Raw genomic sequence first — 25,017 nt, forward strand, 5'->3', positions numbered from 1 at the left:
GCTATCATCTTAATGCATGGTTTTAACATTGAGAGGGCAATTGGACTCAATACAGAATGCCTATTAATACAAATACTGCACATATGCTAGGGTTGGAAACGATAAACCCATACAACCGGATATCCGTTCATGAAGGCGGAGTTGTGAACCGGCTGTCGTGCGTGAGGCTTTACAGTTTTCATCTCTTAAAACAATTGTGCAACCACGTTATCCAAGTTGGTATTTTTACATCCCCTCTAATTATTTTCAACTGTGTACAGGTTATAGGTTAACTAATAATGGACATTTTAAAAAATGATTTATCTTGGTCTCATTTGACATTTGTTAATAGTCACCTTCCTTGTTAAAAGTTGTATTATTGACTTTGTTGTGTTAACAGAAATAAATGCATACGTTGAATATATACTAGAGTTTTGTTTTTTTTTAATTATATGAATAATTTGCCCTTTTTTGGCTTGAGCACCTGCCCCCAAAAAGGTCTGTGCGCGTGGCTGTCCATATGTCTGTATTATTCTCTCCCTGGGTGGGCAAGGCGCACACTTCAGGAGCTGCGCACTGGATTTATCAAGATGCACAAACCGTTTCTAAGTTCCTTAACATTTAAATACAAAATAGTACATTTGTCTCCACCACTGTAAACTATAGCCCTTAGTATTTATGAAAAAAAACTGTTAAAGTAATACCTTTCTGAAAATGTGAATATGGAGCAAATGTTATCTCTGTAAAGGTGAAATATTTTTTACACGGCAAGTCTTGTTTTGGCCCGCGTTGAAATGATATGTGCTCTAATTGTAATGAATTGGCCCGTATTAAACAAAACTGAAGTGGAACTTTCTCTGGCTGCGTGTCATTAGTAACTTTTCATGTTCTGTGCTGCAGACCCGTGGATGAGGAGAGATTGCGTCCAATCACCCAGCTCGACCTCCTGTTTGGCCTGGACAAGATGAGGGAGTCCAAACGGGGTACGGCGATTGAGTTACCCTCTGTGTCTGAGGTTCCGCTGGACTGAATATCTTTTAAGCTTGTGGGATTTTTTGTTCTTAGTGATGTCCATCAGGTCCACTTTTTATTTATTTTTTTAAATCTGTCTCTTGTAAAAGGAGCAAGAGGCAGCACTAGTTGTGCAGTAAAATCTGCTATCCGAGGCATGCGCAAACATTTGTCACTGCTCTGGCTATCTATGGCCCAAGTAGACCGTAATAGAGCATGTTTACTTAAACCTAAGACACACAAGCAGTAGATACAATTAAGTATAACAATAGTAGCAGAAGGGGATAATGTGTTATGGTAAAATGTACTTGCTAAATCATCATACTGTTTTTCAGAAGAGACCCTCCATGTAGGCTGTTATCGCACAAAAATAAATTCTTCACACCAACATTCAATCATAAGAGCTCGATGCAGAGAACATGATGACCATTGATGCATATGAATGAGCCGGCTGGTTTCTAAATAGTGATTCATGGCAAGAACTAAAAGCCACTACGCGTTATCGCTGATCTGCCAGTGCAATGATTTTATATAAATTATCCTGCATGAACAACATTGATGACAAGCGGTATTGAGGATCGATGGCTAGAGGGATGCATATCCTCGGTGAGAGACGGACAGTGTTAGACAAGACACTGTCTGTTGCTCTACAATAGAAATACAAATAAGCATGGGAGTTTGTCGTTCCAGAATGGGCCCCACTCAGAAGATAGACTTATACTAATAAGGTGGCATCTGAGACAAGGGGATTTTAATATCACTTTTAAGTCAGAAGGTGTTTTCAAGTTGCACAACTTTTAAATGTCACATTGAATGCTGTGTTTCCTCCTGGTCCAAAAATCATATTTATAACTTATAACATTGATTGCCCACACTTTGCGTTTCCCTTATGTTCCCATAATTATCTGTCTCTTTTATCCATAGTTGTTTCATCAGTAAAGCATTATATTAATCGTTTATCTATTAATTCCAGACAGCTCAAATATCACTTTTCAAAAAAGAGAAAAAAAAGGGCAAAATAACTGTTATACATACAGTACTTCGACCAAACAAATGCAACACGTGTGTTTGTTTGTTAGTCCTATCCAGTGCTATAAGCTATCGACACAAATGTGTGTTGATTAAAAACCGCATCACCATGTCATACTATAGATAATTATATATAAAATCACTACACTTAATCATATAAATAATAATAATTATACATATAAACATACATTGGTCATTTTCATATAATTTGATCAATCACGGTAAAGATATAAGAATATTCTAATTTAACTTTTTTTTTTTTTTTTGCGGCCTTGGTGTTATATGGGTAAATGTCTTCCATGCTGAAACAGCCACACTTAAAGTTCTATTTTCAAAAGGTAATTGACAATTTACATTTTTAGGCATTCATAGTAAAGGCAATCCTTACTGACAGAGCAAAAGGTGGTGACCCACTGAAATACACTTTTTGGATAACGGTAAAGTTTTCCTGTAAACAGCTTCATAAAAATGATGTGAGGCAATTTACGTCTTACCCTTCAAGCCCTCTGAATACAAGTGCATAAATTATCCTAAATAATCATTAAACCCATTGCACTTTTGTCTGAGTACAATCTGAATAACGGTAAACACATGCAATAGTTCTGACACTTAAAAAAATTCATACATACGTATTAGAGCTTGGACTCGCCATATAAATCCCAAACCGCTCTTCACATTGATGGTAACGAATAACCGAATCACAATCGAATTGTTACTCCTTGTACTATTCTGAAATAAGGACATGTCATTGTCCAACAAATGAAAAATCTAATGATTATTTGAAAACTATCTATAGCTCCTGGTTAAATCCTGGTCGCAGATTTTGTCACAACACCAGAAAGGGAGTGCGCTGATCCATTTTTGCTGGCGCATTTTAGCAACCGCTTCTCTCTCCGGAAAAAAGAAACTGTCAAAATGCTTCTTTTTAATTTAAAATGGCTTAACGTTAATCAGGATCTCTCACCGGATTGTGGCCGTGGTCTGTTTTGTGCTGTCTTGGTGCCGTAAAATGCGTAAATCCATGCTGGCTGGCAACATCCGCTTCTACTAAGCCAGTTAGTTAGCTTAGGTGCTCGTTAGCGGTAGCTAGCTAGCTCTCCCCAATCATCTGCCAACATGTGTTGAATGACTCTTGCATAACTTTATTCATTTCATTTGCCGTGGTCGCAGTTTGTCAAGCACATCCGTGCAGTTCCTCAAGACAATAGGACACCTCGTTCCACGGAGATTATCGTCTCGGAGAAGAATACTGCTCTCCGTGAGACTACTTATCTACGTGAACCGTTGCTACAACTCCAAATTTGTGCAGGCCTAGTTAGTCAAAATGGTGGCAGTAGTAAACAAAAGCATTGCAGCTCTTGTCAGAATAAAATATGTGCTTTGATTTATTTTTATTTTGTTTTCATAAGAATGTGAAAATTATGATTCGGAAAATTAGTTTTTTTTTTAAGGAGATCGCGAGTGAATCCTAATTGGCACTCATTCGGTCATAGTACTAATATTCATTCATGTCTCAGAAATAGCACCATTTATTTTGCTGTCTTCTATTGGGTTAATGCAAAATGGGTGCCTCATTCATCCTGGCACTTGAGCTCCCAAATTGCTCTGGTGTATTGCAGCAACATAACGAGGCTCTCTCCAGTGGCTTTAAAAGTAAAGACAGCTTGAGTGACGAAGAAGGACCATTTGTAAAATAACCAGAAAAAGGAACTCTGAAGACAGAAGATGCATTTGTGTTAGGTTTCATGGAAAAGACATATTAAGCAATGGAGAAAAATCCTATATATCCAACAATGTAATTAGCGTCTTCAGAAAACGTTGAAAATCCATCCATCCATCCATTTTCTGAGCCGCTTCTCCTCACTAGGGTCGCGGGCGTGCTGGAGCCTATCCCAGCTGTCATCGGGCAGGAGGCGGGGTGCACCCTGAACTGGTTGCCAACCAATCGCAGGGCACATAGAAACAAACAACCATTCGCACTCACAGTCATGCCTACGGGCAATTTAGAGTCTCCAATTAATGCATGTTTTTGGGATGTGTGTTAGAGTCTCCTGTAGCTAGAAATAATTATTCAACTGACCTTACAACTAGTTTGGGATTAGAAAACCAACAATCTTTCACATTCACATTTACACCTAAGGGCAATTATGAGTCTTCAATTAACCTACCATGCATGTTTTTGGAATGTGGTAGGGAACCGGAGTGCCCGGAGAAAACCCACGCAGGCACGGGGAGAACATGCAAACTCCTCACAGGCGGGACCGGGGATTGAACCCGGGTCCTCAGAACTGTGAGGCTGACGCTCTAATGAAACTGTTTACTTTCGAATATTTTTTTCTGAGAAACGATAACCTTTTGGTAGATAACAACTGCCAATAATTCAAATACTCATATCAGTAAAATTAATTGATTTTCAAAAGGTTAATTCAGCGGGTCATGTCTTTACCGTTATTGATCAAACGATACGAAAATGACCAATATATTATGTATTGCTAGTAAGCAGTGAACAACAGATCACACTTTTACGTCATCAATAATGATTTGAGAAATTGTGCTGATCTAATTAGTGTTGGGTGGCAGCTCAGCACTCTGCTTTATCTTTGGATTTTGAAGGGAAATTTTAGGAGTTTAAATGCAGCGCTATTTAAGCAATTTGGAATATTCATTTTTATGTTGAATACACCTATTCAGTCATCATAATGTATCATTTCATGTTTTTGCATGCATTTACAAACATTTCTGAATTTTCATGAGCATGTTTGTCTCTAAGCAAGCAACTTGGGGCGCTAAAGTTGAAGTTCTTCTCACCAAGGCAGGTTGACATTTGGGTGTAGCTGTTTTTTTTTTTTGTTAAAGGTCTCCTCTAGCATTAAGGTGACAATGAGCCCAATATGTACCACTGGTTTTTGCTTCTGGATTCATTTATTTAAAGTTAGGTATCTCTGTGGCTTCATTGGAATACCACGCATGACAGTTAAATTCCAAAATGTTACCATTCACCAGGAACAGTGTCAGTCCAAGTACAAACCTCACTTCCAGTGCAGTTGTGTAAAATGTAAATAAAAACAGAATACAATGATCTGCAAATCCTTTTCAGCCTACATTCAATTGAATACACAAAGATAAGATATTTTAATGTTCAAACTAATGAATATTACTGTTTTTTTTATTTTTTTGGCAAATATTTAGTCCTTTTGAATTTCATTCCTGCAACACTTTCCAAAAAAGCTGGGACAGAGACATGTTTACCATTGTGTTACACCACATTTCCTTTTAACACCACTCAATAAGTGGTTGGGAACTGAGGACACTAATTGTTGAAGCTTTGTAGGAGGAATTCTTTCCCATTCTTGCTTGATGTACAATTTCGTTTTTATTTTGTTTTGACTTTTCTTTTGCAAATTCAGTTCGTTTTTATTTGTTTTTAGAGCAGGTTTGTTCGTTTACATTTTTCTGAAAATGCTTTGTTTGAGTTTTTATTAGTTTCAGTATTAGTTTTTTTATATTCAGGGTATTTGTCAAGTGTGAGATGAGGAAAAAAAAAGATCACAATGAGTATTGTGTAAATAAAACTCAACAACAAATACCATTTTTATTAACAATTTATTAACTTTCTAACAGATGACCAACCGCCCACAAATCAAATACAGGTACTGCATAACAGTCCACAGAATTTGAAGTGCAATAAATGCAGTGCATAATTGTCACGATATGTAATCGTATGGTATAGGACTGGATCCAAAAGCAGACAGAGGGATTCGAAGAGAGTGGTTTATTTTGAGGTAATTTAGGGTTATATTTCTAATGTGTGATGGAGATCCGTGGGAGCAAGGAACGGGCAGGAGGCGGGAGCGTGAGCGGGTGGAAGAGCTGGACGGTGTAGTTGGAGCGGGCAACGAAGCGGGAGACATGGGAGGAACACTTGAAGCGGAGAGGAACGAGAGAGAGAGAGGCAAGACACGGCACAAAGCACCACCCAAGCTCCAAAAAAGGAACCGCAGGTCACAGATCATGACACATAATTCCGCTGCTAAGATTAGGTTAGATGCATCATAACGTACAGTAAAACCATTCATGAGACACAGGGTGTAGTATGGGCTTTTTAAAAATGTGTTTATGTTTAGCTTTAAAAAAAAAAATCCTTATGTGCATGTTTTCCTTCCCTTGTTGCTAAATTGCAAACTTCTGATGGGTAGATACGTTTTTTGTTTTTTTTAAACGTTCTCATTTTTATTTTGTTTACAAAAATGTTTTTTCAATTTTAGCTTCAGTTATTTTGTTCATTTTCATTTACTACTGGATACACTTTCAAGAGGTTTACCTCTTTGTGGGCAAGAGCGTGAGAAAAGAGTTGAACAGTTTAAAGGACAATGTTCCTCCACGTACAATTGCAAGGAATTTAGGGATTTCATCATCTATGGTCCATATCATCATCAAAAGTTTAAGAGAATCTGGAGAAATCACTGCATGTCAGCAGCAAGGCCGAAAACCAACATTGAATGCCCGTAACCTTCGATAGGTTTTGGAGAAGCATATGCTGCCATCCAAGCAACGTCTTTTTCATGGACGCACCTGCTTATTTCAGCAAGACAATGCCAAAGAGTGTAGTAAAAGAGTGTGGGTACTAGACTGGCCTACCTGCAGTCCAGACCTGTCTCCCATTGTAAATGTGTGGCTCAGTATGAAGTGTAAAATACAACAATGGAGACCCCGGACTGTTGAACAGCTGAAGCTGTACATCAACAAGAATGGGAAAGAATTCCACCTACAAAGCTTCAACAATTAGTGTCCTCAGTTCCCAAACGTTTATTGAATGTTGTTAAAAGAATGATGTAACACAGCGGTAAACATGACCTTGTCCCAGCTTTTTTTTTTTTTGTTACAGCCATAAAATTCTAAGTTAATGATTGTTTGCTGAAGACAATATACCTTTAACATGATGTGCAAATGATTTGTTTAACACAACGTCCCAACTTCATTGGAATTGGGGTTGTACATTTAAAATCAAATTAATTGACAAATACGAAAATTAAGGACATTTTCACGATAATTATAGTTTGTTAGTTTTACAAATGTAAAATGTTGTTTTAGTTATTTTTTGAAAACATTCTCGTTTTTATTTGTCATTTACGAAAATGTATTTTTCACATTTTAGTTTCAGTTTAGTTCATTTTCGTTTACTATAATAACCTTGGTACTCACACTCTTTTACGACGAAGCCACGCTGTTGTAACAGATGCCTAATGTGGCTTGGCATTGTCTTGCTAAAATAAGCAGGGACGTCATTGCTTGGATGGCAGCTTATGTTGCTCCAAAACCTGTATGTACCTTCCAGCTTTAATGGTGCCTTCACAGTTGTGCAAGTTACCCATGCGAGGGACGCTAACACACCCCTTTACTATGATGGATTCTGGCTTTTGAACTTTGCTCTGATAACAATATGGAGGACATGACGTCTATCATTTTTAAAAACAATTTGAAATGTGGACTCGTTATACAACAGCAATCCTTTCCTCTTTGCATCAGTCCATCGCAGATGAGCTTGGACCCAGAGAAGCTGGCAGCGTTGTTGGGTGTTGTTGCTGTATGGCTTTCGCTTTGCATGGTTTTAACTTGCATTTGTAGATATAGCGACAAACTACAGTATGTTAACTGACAATGGTGTTCTGAAGTGTCCCTGAGCCCTTGTAGCAATATCCTTGACACAATGATGCCGGTTTTTAATGCATTGCCGCCTGAGCGATCTAAGATCATGCTCATTCAGTGTTGGTTTTCCCCCTTGCTGCTTATGTGCAGAGATTTCTCCAGATTCTCTCAATCTTTTGATGACACATAGGACCATAGATGATGAAATCCCTAAATTCCTTTCAATTGTACGAAATATTGTTTTTAAACTGTCGATTAGTTCACGCAGTTCTCCACAATGTGGTTGACCTTGCCCTATCCTTGCTTGTGAACAACTGAGCCTTTCGGGATGCTCCTTTTATACCCAATCATGAGAGTCAAGTGTTTCCAATAAACCTGTTCAAATGTGGAATGTTCCAAACAGGTGTTTTTGGAGCATTCCTCAAATTTCCCAGTCTTTTGTTGCCCCAGTCCCAAGCTTTTTTGGAAAGTGTTGCAGGCATCATATTCAAAATGAGTGAGTATTTGCAAAAAAAAAAAAAAAAAAACTTTTAACGTTCATCAGTTTGAACATAAAATAGCATGTTTGTAATGTATTTAATTGAATATACTGTGGGTTGAAAAGGTTTTGCAAGTATGTGTATTCTGTTTTTATTGAGGTTTTACACAGCATTCCAACTTCATTGGAATTGGGGTTTGTATTTGAGAAATGCCTCATAATGTGGGTTGATCATTTAAGTTATTTCTTTGAACGCAATACATTGTCTTCTTGGACAGATCGTGTTTATGAATTTGACCACAAACTGTATAATGTATATATTGATTACATCGTTCAAAGAAGAAATTAAATGTAACCTCAGTCATTGCTTTGTGAATATGTCAAAGCCCCATTGTAATTGAGTAAACAAAGTACAAAAATAAATGGTCTGATTATTATCATTTATCAAATTGGATCATCCTAAATACAGTGTGTGATTTTGTATGACTGCATGTAGTATTTTATTTGCTCTAGTGAGTTTTTAATGTATTGTTGAAGTCTGAATCACCACATTGCTTTTTAACAAAAATCACATAATGCCCCTCATCAGAACTTGCTGACAGACTAAATATCTCCTAATCATAGTCTGAGGCTCTAATAGCTGTTTAGTTAAATGGTCAGAGGTCGAGGATTACTAATTAGCTGTGGAGTTAAAAAATTACCTTACAGGAAGCAAAAGCTTTTCACATAACAGGTGCAATTTGCAGTTGATAATGGCTCCTATACTGTTCTCTGGATCTCTCCTGAGTGCCGTGAGCATATACAGTATTCGCTTTATCAAAACTCTTTTTTTGCATGAACGACTAGGAACGAGATTGATTGGATTTTAAACTCTTCCAGATAATCACGTTCTTGTTCAAATTAATTCACTCAACTATTACTTTGTTTCCTGATTCATTCCCACAGCATCCTTTCCCAGTGTAAGCAGTGTGTCGGCAGGAAATGCTTAAAAAAAAAAAAAATAAATAAAAAACATTTTTAAAAATAGTCTAGCGGGAGCGCTCATCACACAACAACATTTATAGATGTTGGAACTCTGTCCACACATAAGGCGCGCCGCATTATACGGCGCCCCGTCCATTTTGGAGAAAATGTAAGACTTTTAAGTGCGCCTTATGGTCGGTAAAAATAAACAAATAAAGACTTTAAATTGTGGGCCCTGAATCTATAATCTATGAAAGTTTAACATTTTGAATGGACTTACGGAGATAAACCTTTCCATGATATTCAAATGTTTTGGAAAGGGTCTGTATGTTGGGAAACTCTGCAGAGGATGTCGCCACAGGGTCCACCATGACCCACGTAGACAGGAATGGACTCAACATTGTGCAGAGCAGCTGAAGATGACGATGCATTCAATGTCCCTGGAGATCGAGTGTCTGAATGTAGAGTTCCTGTTCAAACAAGGTCGACGTGATGGGATTTATGAACCCATGAAGGACATGGTGGGACGGGGCAATGTGTCTGACACCACCAGCCCATCATCTTGGTCAGCCTCAGCGCTGTGATCCTGCAAATGTTGCTCCATTGCCTGAAAGACAGGAAGGTTAATTTGATTAGACCAATGAAAACTGTTCAAACAAACAGAGGCTGGAAGCCAGGATCATTCTCGATGAATTTTTTGGACACAACGTGGACTGTTTGGTGATTCTCACACCTGAAGAAACCAACTGGGGAAGACTGCACTGGACAGAAGTTAAAGGAGACCACAGTGTAGGCTTGGGAATGATCCATTTTTAATACCTCATCTAATTGTCATTTTACCACGGCATACTACTCTTGTTTCTAATAGTAATCATTAACAAAATACACACACATATACATACATATATCCTAATGCTTGTTTTCCTTCAAAACTAAATGATTTCAGAGGGGAAAACATTTGATATGAAGACAAACTTAATATTGAAAGGAAAAAAAAACATTACAGAAATTAAAACTGTCTTTACCTGTAATTATTTTCTTTTTGTCAGCACCTAGTAAGAAAGACTGGCTAACTTTAAAAGTAGATATTGTATATCGCAGGTCTCAAACTCAAGGCCCGGGGGCCACATCATTTTTTGTGGCCTGCGAAAGCAAATCATAAATTGTCATATGGAATAAATATTTGCAACCATGTTTTTTTTACCAAACCCCTTTTTACAGTACAGTAACTTGATAGTTAAAGTATTCCCCTTGAATTTTGATTTCCAAATGATTCATCGATTTGTTGTGTATGCAATAATATAAGGAGGTGATTCAATATTTCTATGATTTCAAAATCATAATGGCCCTCTGAGAGAAATCACAGCTACAATGTGGCCCATGACAAAAATGTGTTTGACACCCCAGTAATGTATATAATCAAGTTATTTAGGATTCGTGCTTTCCTTTTATGCTAAGTCCATCTTTAAGGCGTACTGGTTATACGTTTTTAAATTGTATTCAGTAACATAATTCTCACGTCATCATAAGATGATAAAGTGTGGCCAATGGCCATATAGTATGCAGTCTGGACGAGTCAGTATGGTAGCTATCGTGAACAATATAGCTAACGGTTATTAGCTGCTAAATTGTTGATAAACTGTGGCTGTGCGCTTCTAACATGTTACAACATCACTACTTCCTATTACAGCATTGACAACATATATGATAGATAATTACACTTCCTTAAAGTGATCGAAAATGTAATCTTGCATTCTTGTCGCTGGCTCTTCTCAGTGTGACACGAAAAAAAAACATAATATATCACATCCGTGGGCTTTAGCTGTCACTCAAAATGAATTTGCCAACAAGGACTCATTCCTCATAAAGCCCGCCAACCCAAGAGGTTTGTGCCAAAAAGAAAACTCAAAAAGTCAGGCAACGCACGCACAAAGATTGGAAGTGAGCACAAAGTCAGGGAGTGCACAGGTGATTATCCTCATCGCAAGCAAAAAACTATCTTCATTGCAATAACATTCTTTTTTTTGCTTGAGTTAGATTATATTTATTTATATTTATTTTTTGCTTGCAATTCTAAAAGTTTTGTTTGATAGTCTTGTTATTTGTTTGCGATTTAAAAAGCTTTGTGTGATTCTTTTTGGCACAAATCTGATTTCATAACATCCCCTTCAAACTCTATGTTACAACACACAGGGAGCCAATTCAGTGATCTTAAACTCGGTATAATGTGTTCTTGCCCTCTGGTTGACATCAGTACACGAACAGCTGAGTTCTGCAGTAATTGTAGATTAGAGATGGTCGTTTAGGGAAGACCAGACAGGAGGTCGTTGCAATTGTCTAAACAATAGGAGATAAAAGCATACATCAGCACCTCTGTGTTAGCCTGAGAGAGAAATGGGTGGACTCTGGCTATATACTGAAGATGGTAAAAACCTATCTTAGTTAAATTCTTGATATGTGGAAGAAAATTAAGCTCAGAGTAAAAAAAAAAAAAAAAAGAAGGTGCTTTACGGGTTCTCACACTGTAATGGTTTCTAACCTTGTAGTTTCGGAAACAGTCTCTCTCTCTTGCTTTCAGGACCAATAACTAAAGCCTCTGTTTTGTCCTGGTGGAGCTGTAGAAAATTCACTGCCTTCCATGAATTAATATCTGTATCTAAATTAAGTTAAGAAGGTTATCAATCGGCCCTATGTCATCAGGAGACGCGGAGATGTACAGCTTTGTGTCATCGGCATAACTGTGAAAGCTGGTGCCTTGTCTCCTGATGATTTTATTAGTTTTGTAACACTCAAGACTGCTCTTGACCACATTTTGAAGGTCTTGGCTCGGACTCGACTCCCAAAGACAAGACGTCTTGGTCTCAATGAGAGACTGGCCGGATTTTCAGTATTTTCCATCGAGACCAGTACTGATCTGCTCTTCTTCAACTTCATTCATGTGATACTAAGTAGAAGTACTTAGTAAGACAACAAATACCTTCGATTCATGTGTTACTAACCCCACACCATCCCTGTAACGACTCCAACCTTCGCGGCTGCAATTTTCACTCCTCCTCCTTGTCCTGCCACTCGTGGCCGGCAACTGTGTGGCTTCCGACCCTTATGCCTTTTCGCCGGACTACCAGCAGCTACTCTAATCGCTGGCGAGGGGCCGCAGTGAGTCAGATCCCATCCGGTTCGCCGCTTCCTCGCAACGCAACGCGCGTGGGGCCAGATGGCAGAGACACTGGAGCCCAAATAACACCAAACACATTACACTTAAGGGAAGATTATTTTCAGAGTTGTAGGCATACTTTCATGGCCAGTTGCACGCGATACTGGTAGAACTGAGTCAAGTTATGATGAATAAGGAAGTGGCAATTAGGCCAACTGGCCACCGCATGGAATAAGGGCGCTTGGTGTTTATATAGTGGGGAGGTGACTTGTGAAAGTATACGCCCCAGCCTGCTTTTGTCACAGGGCTAGTTTTTAGCCCCCCTGTTTTCAGCACTTGCCTTCAAACTATTACTGTCAAGTGATTAACATTTTTAATCGAGTTCTACTATTTAATTAATCGTGATTAATCACTTTTCCGTTGAGCTGAATAAAGTTGATCTTTTGAATCCATCAATTGAAATATGACAACTTATATATTTCTTTAAGGTATAGTGTTTCAATGAAGAAATACTCAACAAAACCGAAACCAAACAACAAACAAAAAACATTTAGCAACTTAGCTCGTATTGGTTGGTAAAATAGAGCCTACAATATCTATAACAGTACACGGCTTAACTCATTCACTGCCATGGACATTTATAACGTTTTACTGCCACCGACGTATTGGTCAGGTATGTTTTTCAACAGGTAGGCGTAGAAGAGGGTCTCGCCCAGTTTGTCTGTGAAATTCAGGTTTGTAAACCACTGTGATGACTAACAGATCCTCGATGATGGCAACATTGCATCGCTTTGGATTTGCGATCAACACAGCTTTTGAGTTGAAGATAAAGATTAGGTGGTGAATTTCGGCTTGTGACGGCATATTTCTTAGTTAAATATCTGTAAATAAATTATTATTTTACCAACAAAAGCCCTTTCTCGGTCTTGTTTTTGTTATTCTAAAGTTTGAGGTACTTTTTCTTTTGGTAGGTTTGGTGCTGATATTGTCACAGAACACAATATTCTGTGGTTCTTGGAAGATCAGCCAAAATGCTCTAAAATGGCTGACAATATAGGGAACTCCGCTTTCAAAATGGTTGGCAGTGAATGATTAACGAGCCTCATCATTAGAGTGAAAACGTGTCACAAATAGCTTACCGCTGTCCAGTGGTCTCCTCTCACTGTAGCTTTGGCCAGCTCCTCCATTCTTGTTGTCTTTTCATTTCCATACAGTTGGTGAATTCTTTGACAACAGTTGTCCTTGACAACAGGTTCTATATAATGTGTTACCTGCTGCATTGTTTAAATGTTTTACTTGTTGAGCTTTTGTCCGCACTCTGTCAGTGTAGCTTGATGACTGCAACTGGATTCCACAGTGTTGTTAGCATCTTTGCTAACCTTAGCAAAGATATACTTTGCTAGAATGTGGTACTTTAAACTGGTTGTGCTTTGATGGAATTCACCATTGGTCATAACATATCACCATGATGATTACATAATCACAAATAATCTAAACTCTATCAAGTCTTTCTGAGTGTTGAATGATGAACATGTCTTCTGTTCACATGGTGAGGCGCCCAGGAGGCATACTAAACAGATGCCCGAGCCACCTCATCTGGCTCCTCTCAATGCGGAGGAGCAGCGGCTCTACTCTGAGCCCCTCCCACATGACCGAGTTTCTCACCCTATTTCTAAGGGAGAGAAACTCATTTTGGCCGCTTATATTCGGGATCTTGTTCTTTCGGTCACGATCCACAGCTTGTGACCATAGGTGAGGGTAGGAACGTAGATCGACTGGTAAGGTGACATGCTTACCACCCCATTCCCCCAGGCAAAATGTGTTGGAATAAAAGTGTAAGCCTGTTGCATGAACAGATGGTAAAGTGATATTTACACTTCTGTTTTAAATGAGGCAAAGTGCAATGTTTTTCTCCACATACGTTATGTAACGTTGTGTTCCTGATCTTAAATGCTCAACCACTTATTCACAAACTATCATGGAGTTCTTGATATAGAGGGAGTCAGAGTGAGTTTCCATTCCTACTCTCTTTAAACAGAGGACGGCACACAGTTGCTGATGATGGAAGAATATTTCGTCTATCAGCTGGCTCCAGATGACTGCACTGGAGAAAGTCTGAGACAGACAACACGAAAGCCATTTGCAATTTGTGCAAAACTGAAGTACTTTGGGAGGGAATGTCATCTACACGAGGAACATGCCAAGTTCAAGCAACATAGCATGGAAAAGGAAAAAGCTAACACCCAAACGGGCGCTGACGCAAACAAAGCTGGACCACACCCATACATATAGCTGGGACAGTGAGAAAGTTATAGTCGGCATCTCATAACAGTTTTTGTCAATGTAAAGTAATGTAATTTAAATAAAGTAATTCAATTTTTTGTAAGTAGGCAGTATGGCAGTAAATATTTTTACATTTGTACTTAAGTACATTCCAGATCCTGTTACTTTATAACTTTTACTTAAGGAGCTGAATCACTACTTTTAGTAGGGTAATTTCTTGACACAAATATCAGTACTTCTACTGAAGTACAGTGTGAGTAATTTTGCTACCTTTAAAAGTAGGTCATCAATTTTGTCTCTGGCATGTAAGAATAATATGAGAAGTAAAATTCTTAACGCCCAGCTGGCTGCAACAGCCTGCAGGGGGTCATAAAAATAAGGGAAAAGTAAAAGTTGGTGAAAAATGGATATCAAAAACAACTAGAGTTATTGGACAATGACTCAAACACGTTTTATCTCAATGACACCAGTGATAAATGCACGGTCCAGAATAAGTGTTACCTCAACATACCTCCCCTGTGATATGTGTCTGTCCCTCAGGGCTCAGTTCTCTACAGTAGTCAGGAAAATAACACCTTCAAAACACTGTTTGAAGCAAAATGAGGAAAACACTGCTTATCTCAATGAATGAAATTATATATTCTGTATCTTTGTCAATTAATTGAGAACGAAATTGTGCCAGAATGGGCAATGGAGCCCCCACAACAAACCAATTCAATCACAAAAGACTCTCAAAGTGCTTCACAAGAACTCAGCTCAGAGATTCAGGCCATCCCCTGGTCTAAACCTTTAAAGGTAGGCAAGGAAAAACACATTTCGGGGGGGAGGGGGGGGGGGGTTAAAGGAATAAATCTAGAGAAGGTCATTTAGTCATCTTGCTGCTGGGTTGTTCCCTTCTTTGGCCCCTTCAATCCTAATGTACTGGCCCGTCTCCTTGTATCTCCGACAATCACTTTACACTGTCCTGGAAGGCTGAGGGGCTGCATTATCTGAGAAAAATCTCTGTCAGGAGGATGAGGGGAGAAATGGTCTGTGGTCACCACCAGCAGAACCATTATTATTTTCTTCATTTAGTTTGATATACCGGGAGTTGTCATGCGATTTTTAACCTTGCCTGCTTTGACATCAAATATAATTTTTTTTTTATCAAAAGTACAACCCCAATTCCAATGTTCAATGATATTTAATGTTCAAACTGATGAACATTATTTTTCTTTAGCAAACAATCATTAACTTAGAATTTTATGGCTGTAACACGTTCCAAAAAAGCTGGGACAGGGTCATGTTTACCACTGTGTTACATCACCTTTTAACAACATTCAATAAACACTTGGGAAATGAGGACACTAATTGTTGAAGCTTTGTAGGTGGAATTCTTTCCCATTCTTGTTGATGTACAGCTTCAGCTGTTCAACAGTCTGGGGTCTCCATTGTCGTATTTTACACTTCATACTGAGCCACACATTTACAATGGGAGATAGGTCTGGACTGCAGGTAGGCCAGTCTAGTACCCACACTCTTTTACTACACTCTTTGGCATTGTCTTGCTGAAATAAGCAGGTGCGTCCATGAAAAAGACGTTGCTTGGATGGCAGCATATGCTTCTCCAAAACCTGTATGTACCTTTCAGCATTAATGGTGCCTTCACAGATGTGTAAGTTACCCATGCCATTGGCACTGACACAGCCCCATACCATCCCAGATGCTGGCTTTTGAACTTTGCGTCCATAACAGTCCGGATGGTTCTTTTCCTCTTTGGCCCGGAGGACACGTCGTCCACAATTTCCAAAAACAATTTGAAATGTGGACTCGTCGGACCACAGCACACTTTTCCACTTTGCATCAGTCCATCTTAGATGAGCTCGGCCCAGAGAAGCCAGCGGCGTTTCTGGGTGATAAATAGCTTTTGCTTTACATAGCAGAGTTTCAAGTTGCACATACGGATGTAGCGCCGAACTGTATTTACTGGCATTGGTTTTCTGAAGTGTTCCTGAGCCCATGCGGTGATATCCTTTCCACATTGATGTTGGCTTTTGATGCAGTGCCGCCTGAGGGATCGAAGGTTACGGGCATTCAATGTTGGTTTTCATCCTTGCCGCTTACATACAGTGATTTCTCCAGATTCTCTGAACCTTTTGATGATATTATGGACTGTAGATGATGAAATTCCTAAATACCTTGCAATTGTACGTTGAGGAACATTGTCCTTAAACTGTTAAGACTATTTTCTCACGCACTTGTTAACAAAGAGGTGAACCTTACCCGATCTTTGCTTGTGAATGACTGAGCAATTCAGGGAAGCTCCTTTTATACCCAATCATGGCACCCACCTGATCCCAATTATCCTGTTCACCTGTGGGATGTTCCAAACAGGTGTTTGATGAGCATTCCTCAACTTTCTCAGTCTTTTTTGCCACCTGTCCCAGCTTTTTTTGGAATGTGTTGCAGCCATAAAATTCTAAGTTAATAATGATTTGCTAAAAACAATAAAGCTTGTCAGTTTGAACATTAAATATCTTCTCTTTGTAGTGTATTCAATTAAATATAGGTTGAACATGATTTGGAAATCATTCTATTCTGTTTAACACAACGTCCCAACTTCATTGGAATTGGGGTTGTAATATCTTCATCATGATTCAATGATTTTTAATACAATAACAGCAGACATGCATCAAACGTATCTCTACAGTATCTCTTGTTCTCTAGTGCATGTGCGAGAGTGAGACTGAGTGACATTGACGAGTTACACTGTAATGATTGTGTTCCCTTAAATTAGTCATTTTTAATAAACAGTTTAGCTTCACACACAGTGATCCAATTCAATATCTATTTCTACAGGTATAACATATACAGGAAGTCCCCGAGTTACGACGTACTCGACCTACGACGTTTCGACTTTACAACGGCCGTGCCTCGTCTGCCATTTTGTCCCCAGCACCATAGTGTTTCTGCTTAGCTAGTGCTTAGTGCTTGTCTGTGTTTGTGCGCCGGGAGTATCTTTGCTTTTTTCGCCCTCCTTTTTTCACATTCTCAGCAGTAATGGTAAGTACAGCATCTTATTTTTTTATTTTAATGTATTTTAGTTTCTTTATACGAAGTGTTAACCTTTCCTGCTATGGTCAGACCGTGGTCGGGAGACGCCTTCTCCAGGCCCGAGGTTCTCCTCCTTGGGGTTAACTCTGTTCTCTCGTTGCACTGCTGAGCTGGGTGGTGGAAACAATAAAGGCACAAAGCACCGATTTGCTGCTTTAATAGCTCCTCTGCACATTCAACGTGAACGGGTCCTCCGCTAATCTCTACTCTTCCCCGGTCGCCGTCACTACACTTGCTACTGTACACTCGCACTGGCGCGCACTCCTTTCTCCTTCACAATCCCGCCGGACGTCGCCTGCGCAGTCCCGTCTCACTCACACATCAACACACACGCCCACACACACAGAGCTTGCTGTCACAATCACGTGGGACAATACCCGTAACAGAAGTAGTTCGACTTTAACGGTGAAATCCGACTTACGCGGAAATTCGGGTTACGTCGCCAGCGTAGGAACGGAACTCGTTTCGTCAATCGAGGACTTCCTGTACAGTGTTCCCTCGCCACTTTGCGCTTCACGTTTTGCGGCTGCAGTGCTTCGCGGGTTTTTCCAAAATATTCATCAAAAAAATAAATAAAAATTCAGCCATATCGGCAGCCATATTGCGGAAAGACGTGTTGTTTCATGTTGTCGCGAGGGAAGGTTTCCCTGCATGCCAACAAAGAGATGAGCTGACTCAGAGGCTTTGTACATGCCTGTACTGTACGGGCACGCATACAAGGCACGTGATTGGTTCCCAGCGCGACATCGACCGATGAGAGCACGAGTGGATTCATCCCGTGAGCTGATTGGCTGCGCATCATCGCAGCCTCATCCAGCATCTTCCCTTGTTGTGTCTCGCCAGTCTCGTCCACGCTGTTAGTATTATTGTCGTAATAACGTTTTTTTGTTTAAGCGATAATTTTTTGGATTAGTTACGCAAGTCCTTACAATGCCGCCAAAGCGATGTGGCCCTGCGAAAGCTTCCTCCAGGGTGCCCAAGAGGAAGAAGATGATGACCATCAGCGAAAAAGTGAAACTTTTAGATTTCATCAAAGAGGGCAGAAGTTATGCATCTAAAATCAATAAAAGCAATGTCCTAACCGGATAAGGTAATTGAACAGCTGTGTCTGATTATTTGTGTTTATTTATTTATTTTGCCTATGTACAACCTTCACTGCACTCTCCTGCGTTCTTAACAATTCAGCTCTCAGCATCACCTGTAACTTGTTGGAGAGCGAGGTTGGAGAATAGTCTGCTCCGTTAGCGGATGTAATTGGAGTGTGTCATGGACATACTGTATACCAGATGAAAAGTAATCAGAAAGGGTAAGGCTGAGTGAGCTAAGCATAGTGCAGCTCTTTGGGATCACTGCTGCTGCAGCTCATCTTAGGTTAGTTGAAAGTGAGCCTAATCATAGAATACAATACAATACAATACATTACAATAGAACTTTGTCTCTGCCATAGGGGCAAAGAAAATCAGGACGCCATCTCACAATTTGCAGCATTGAGGTAAAAAATATAAGTGCATAATTATCAATAAGACATTTACTTACAGAACATTACATACAGTTATTCACATTTGGGAGAAAGTCCATATTATGATATGGTAGTCGTGTGATTATTTACACTCGGGTGTAAAACAGATTTTTTTTAATCAGACATTATTGTACAGATCTTTTTAATCATATTGCATTAAGCTATTGTAGGTGGTTGTTTTAAAAACACAACATATAATTATTTTGATTTATGTTTGGTTTGACCTTAAACTTCAACTGGAGCGGCAATGAAGAGTTGAAAGCCCTGTAGAATTCACTATTTGCCAAACTGCTGCTTGTCATGAACTGAGTTGAGTTGAATTCACTGCAACCATAAATCGCTCATATCTCAAAATTTTTGCTTCCACATCAAAGAAAAAAAAGTGTCCGTATCTTGAAAAACTCGGAAATCGGATCGCTCATGCAGAATATCAAGACACCACTGTACTTACTACATAGAGTGGGGCAAAAAGCTATTTAGTCAGCCACCAATTGTTCTCCCACTTGATGGTGATGAGAGAGGCCTGTAATTTTCATAATAGGTATAGCTCACCTATGAGAGACAAAATTAGGGAAACAAATCCAGAAAATCACATTGTCTGATTTTTAAAGAAATAGCAAATTATGGTGTTAAATAAGTATTTGGTTACCTAGAAACAAGCAAGATTTCTGGCTCTCACAGAGCTGTAACTTCTTCCTTAAGAGGCACCTCTGTCCTCCACTCGTTACCTTTATTAATGGCACCTGTTTGAACTTGTTATCAGTATAAAAGACACCTCTCCAAAACCTGTCACACTCCAAACTCCACTATAGCCAAGACCAAAGAGCTGTCGAAGGACAGCAGGCTGGGAAGACTGAATATTCAATAGGTAAGCAGCTTGGTGTGATGAAATCAACTGTGGGAGCAATTATTGGAAAATGGAAGTCATACAAGACCACTGATAATCTCCCTCGAGCTGGGGCTCCACGCAAGATCTCACCCCGTGGGGTCAAAATAATCACAAGAACGGTGAGCAAAAATCCCAGAACCACACGAGGGGACCTCGTGAAAGACCTGCAGAGAGCTGGGACCAAAGTAACAAAGGCTACCATCAGTAACACACTACGCCACCAGGGACTTAAATCCTGCAATGACAGACGTGTCCCCCTGCTTAAGCCAGTACATGTCCAGGCCTGTCTGAAGTTTGCTAGACAGCTTTTGGATGATCCAGAAGAGTATTGGAAGAATTTCATATGGTCAGATGAAACCAAAATTTTACTTTTTGGTTAAAACACAACTTGTCGTGTTTCGAGGAGAAAGAATGCTGAGGTGCATCCAAAGAACACCATACCTACTGTGAACCATTGGGGTGGAAATATCATGCTTTGGGTCTGGTTTTTTGCAAAGGGACCAGGATGACTGATCCATGTAAAGGAAAGAATGAATGGGGCCATGAATCGTGAGAGTTTGAGTGAAAACCTCCTTCCCATCAGCAAGGGGATTGAAGATGAAACGTGGCTGGGTCTTTCAGCATGACAATGATCCGAAGGAGTGGCTTCGTAAGAAGCATTTCAAGGTCCTGGAGTGGCCTAGCCAGTCTCCAGATCTCAACCCCATAGAAAATCTTTGGAGGGAGTTGAAAGTCTGTGATGCCCAGCGACAGCCCCAAAACATTACTGCTCGAGAGGAGATCTGCATGGAGGAATGGGCCAAAATACCAGCAACAGTGTGTGAAAACATTGTGAAGACTTACAGAAACATTTGACCGCTGTCATTGCCAAGAAAGTATATACAACAAAGTATTGAATGGACTTTTGTTTTGGACCAAATACTTATTTTCCACCATAATTCGCTAATAAATTCTTTAGAAATCAGACAATGTGATTTTTCTGGATTTTTTTTTTCCCCCTCATTTTGTCTCTCATAGGTGAGGTATAGATGAAAATTACAGGCCTCTCTCATTTTTTTAAGTGGGAGAACTTGCACAATTGGTGGCTGACTAAATACCTTTTTGCCCCACTGCATAGTACTGAACTTTCTTAAAACTCAAACATTATGTACATGATCCTGAGAATACATATTTTAGAAGGTAATTACTTTCCTATCATAATTTTGGCAATCATGCAGTAATTTGCTGGTTTCTTTACATTGGTTACAATTTTTTTTCATTTAGAATAAATTTTAAGAATTTTATTTTCTCTATAAATAGTCTTTTTCCATCATACATCAATGATCGTTTACAAACACATGCTCTGTTCCCTTGACTGAGGTCTGGAGATTATTCTTATTCTTCCCAGGTCCCGTTTGAAACACAGGGAAAACTGAGATTTTGCTGTTGTAGCTTCCAAAATATGATACCAATTGCCCGACCATATAAGACTTGCCCCTACTCTCCCATCCAAGTACTAGCCAGGCCCGACCCTGCTTAGCTTCCGAGATCGGACGAGATTGGGCTTTCTCAGGGTAGTATGGCCGTAAGACTTGCCCATACTCTGACAGTTGGTTTTATTTGGTATATTTTATTGGTTTATTGGTTTTATTGTATATTTTAAATGAATTGTAAAGCACATTCAACCCTGTTTTTTAAAAATGACCCCTATAAACATTTTGGTTGAATTTTGGATTTGATAAATGCAAAATTGTTATTATAAAATAGATTTAAGCCGTGACCTTCGATCCCTCAGGCAGCACTGCAGCAAAAAACGACATCAATGGGTAAAGGATATCACCACATGGGCTCAGGAACACTTCAGAAAACCAATGTCAGTAATTACAGTTCGGCACAACATCCGTAAGTGCAACTTGAAACTCTACTATGCAAAGCAAAAGCCATTTATCAACAACACCCAGAAACGCCGCCGGCTTCTCTGGGCCCGAGGTCATCTAAGATGTACTGATGCAAAGTGGAAAAGTGTTCTGTGGTCCGACGAGTCCATATTTAAATTTTGTTTTTGGAAATTGTGGACGTAGTGTCCTCCAGAGGAAAAGAACCATCTGGACTGTTATGGACGCAAAGTTAAAAAACCAGCATCTGCGATGGTATGGGGCTGTGTTAGTGCCAATGGCATATGTAACTTACACATCTGTGAAGGCACCATTAATGCTGAAAGGTACATACAGGTTTTGGAGAAACATATGCTGCCATCCAATCAATTCCTTTTTCATGGACGCCCCTGGTTATTTCAGCAAGACAATGCCAAACCACATTCTGCACGTGTTACAACAGTGTGGCTTCGTAGTAAAAGAGTGCGGGTACTAGACTGGCCTGCCTGCAGTCCAGACCTGTCTCCGATTGAAAATGCGTGGCGCATAATGAAGCATAAAATACGACAACGGAGACCCCGGACTGTTGAACAGCTGAAGCTGTAGATCAAGCAAGAATGGGAAAGAATTCCACCTACAAAGCTTCAACAATTAGTGTCCTCAGTTCCCAAACGTTTATTGAATGTTGTTAAAAGAAAAGGTGACGTAATATCAGTGGTAAACGTGACCCTGTCCCAGCTTTTTTGGGAACGTGTAGCAGCCATACAATTCTAAGTTAATGATTATTTGCTTAAAAACAATAAAGTTTATCAGTTTGAACATTAAATGTCTTATCTTTGTAGTGTATTCAATTAAATATAGGTTGAACATGATTTGCAAATCATTGTATTCTGTTTTTATTTGTTTAACACAACATCCCAACTACATTGGAATTGGGGTTGTATAGAATTAGGTAAGAACGTAATTTAAAGAGAAAATAATTTATTGAGAATAATTAAGTCTACTTTCCCTTGATTAGCACTTTTCCACCTTCAAGGCGCTCAAAACATTTTAACACAGTCCCCTCATTCACCTATTGATGGCGAAGGAGAGCAACTAAGGGTTCAATATCTTGGTCAAGAATAGGCCATGGACGGACGAGAGATGGTTCGGGAGACGACTCTCCCACCCGAGGCAAACCACCCAAGCCTTAGTTTTGCCTCAAGTAATTATTTTTGTTTTCAATATTTATTTTTGGTGTCACAGTAAATCATGCAGGTTCATCTAAAGCCTGCTGCACACCGAGCGATGCGGCCAGACCCGATTGAACAGTTGCACAGTGTGCGGCATTCAGCATCTAGTTTTCATGAGTGGCTGAAAATTCGGCTACTGGTTTGGGTCGCTAGTGCACGGTGTCGCAACATCACAGATGTAACAGACAACCAATAATTCACACACACGCACACAAAATATTTTCGGGTTTTAAGCTTAAGCTCGATCCAGCTGACCGCCGCAGGGCCACCAAGCTATACAATAGAGTAGAGTATATACAGCATACATATATTGTGTTTTACAACAATACTTCAACAATACTTTTATTTCTGATTTCATATGTACCTGGCTGTGAATGAGATAGTGATGCGTGCAATTTCTGACGCCAAAATGCTCGCAAATGATGTAAGAAGCGTGCCGGGTACAGTCAGTCAATGGGGCGAGGCAGCCTCTCAAAATGTCCACTCTCCTTTATTCTCTCCCAATTCCTCTCTTTGTGGCAACCCACTTATTTCTTGACAATCACACCATGTTTTTGTGGTTCAATAAATGTAATTCAGTACAAAATACAGTATGTGGAGCCTCAAAACAAGACACGGGGTCCCAGTTTACACAACAGCTGAATGTGCGGGAAATAAACTAAACTGATCAAATGTATTTTGGTTTGTCAGTCTGTATTTTAGTTAGCAGGCTACTTTAGTATGCTACTTTGTGGTTAATAAAGAACTACATACAGGGAGCAATTGATTTCAGATAGAGTTCTGTTCCCACTACACCGATGTAAGATGATTTTAAATGGCGAAGAAAACATGCAATAGTCTCTATCACCAACCTACATTATGCTAACAGGAGTTAAGTCATACTTACAATAAATATTTGTATGCAACACTTTTAGTCCCTAAACATAAAACAAGCAAAAGAAAAACAGGAATATTACTCGCCATTCATAACCACTAAACATTGTAGGTCGGGACCATCGTAAACTGAGTACCTCCTGTATCGAGAGGCGGGACCCTGTCACTGCTCTGCACTGTTTAAATTGAAGCAGGAAACTTATTGGTCCATTCATGGATCAAAAACCTGCTGTGAATTTTGCCTTTCAGCTCCAGCAAGTTGGGCATAGAGCTGTAACTCATTGAACAGTTGGACATGCATTCAAAGGTTTAAAGGTGAAAGTGACTTGAACTGTAAAGGTTATATTGCATTTTGTTTGTGTGTGTTCTGAACAGGTGTACCGGTGTGACTTTGAGGGGATAGAAACATCGTCTGGCAGTTGGGGATTGATGGGTCCAGTAACACTAACCAGAGGATGAGAACTGAAAGAGGTTGTGTCCTAGGTAAAATGAGTCAGGAAGAATATCCCCTGTACACCTCGTCTTTGCAGAGTGCATGTCCTAAAGAATGGTGTTGTCTCCATTTTATAGTTGTATCTTTCTTGCCTATTACTTCTACCTGTTACCTGATACTCACTTGTGTCCCCTGCAGATATTTTGACCATTTTAAATTACAGCTTCTACGTGAATTGCTAACTTTATTACACCTGTCACTTGTTCTTAATAAACTGCACTTGCCTGCAGAGTTCACTGCACTCTGCTCATCCACATGGCTATACAGAACCTGCACTAAATGCCACCTTGATCTTATTATTAACATCTCAAGCACCACGTTTAAAGGGGAACTTAGCTGTGCCAAAACTGCTAGCAAGATTTAAATGTAACCTCATTACACTAATCCCCCCCACGACCTTGAACAAAACCTTGCCCCTCATTAACATACACAAGCGCAATTCTCAAACATTTCCATTTATAATAGCATTCCATTATGAAAGTGCATTGTCATGAACTTATAAGAAATACTGTAGTCACAGAG

General features: G+C 39.5%; 1 protein-coding gene across 3 annotated transcripts in view; it reads left to right on the forward strand.

The window, feature by feature from the left end:
• atad1a (ATPase family AAA domain containing 1a) overlaps window positions 1–24,706 on the forward strand; it is a 42,425-nt gene extending 17,719 nt beyond the window's left edge. For 2 of the 3 annotated variants that reach the window (XM_061673012.1, XM_061673014.1), the window contains one exon: window positions 880–8,565. In XM_061673012.1, coding sequence (XP_061528996.1) covers window positions 880–1,009 — 130 coding nt within the window. In that variant the 3' untranslated portion in view covers window positions 1,010–8,565. Of the gene's footprint in view, window positions 1–879; window positions 8,566–24,377 lie in introns of those variants that run through there. The other variant, XM_061673013.1, reaches the window with a different exon arrangement.
• Window positions 24,707–25,017: the final 311 nt, after the last annotated feature.

This window comes from Phycodurus eques, chromosome 3 (genome assembly GCF_024500275.1).
Source record: "Phycodurus eques isolate BA_2022a chromosome 3, UOR_Pequ_1.1, whole genome shotgun sequence".
Lineage (NCBI taxonomy): Eukaryota > Metazoa > Chordata > Actinopteri > Syngnathiformes > Syngnathidae > Phycodurus > Phycodurus eques.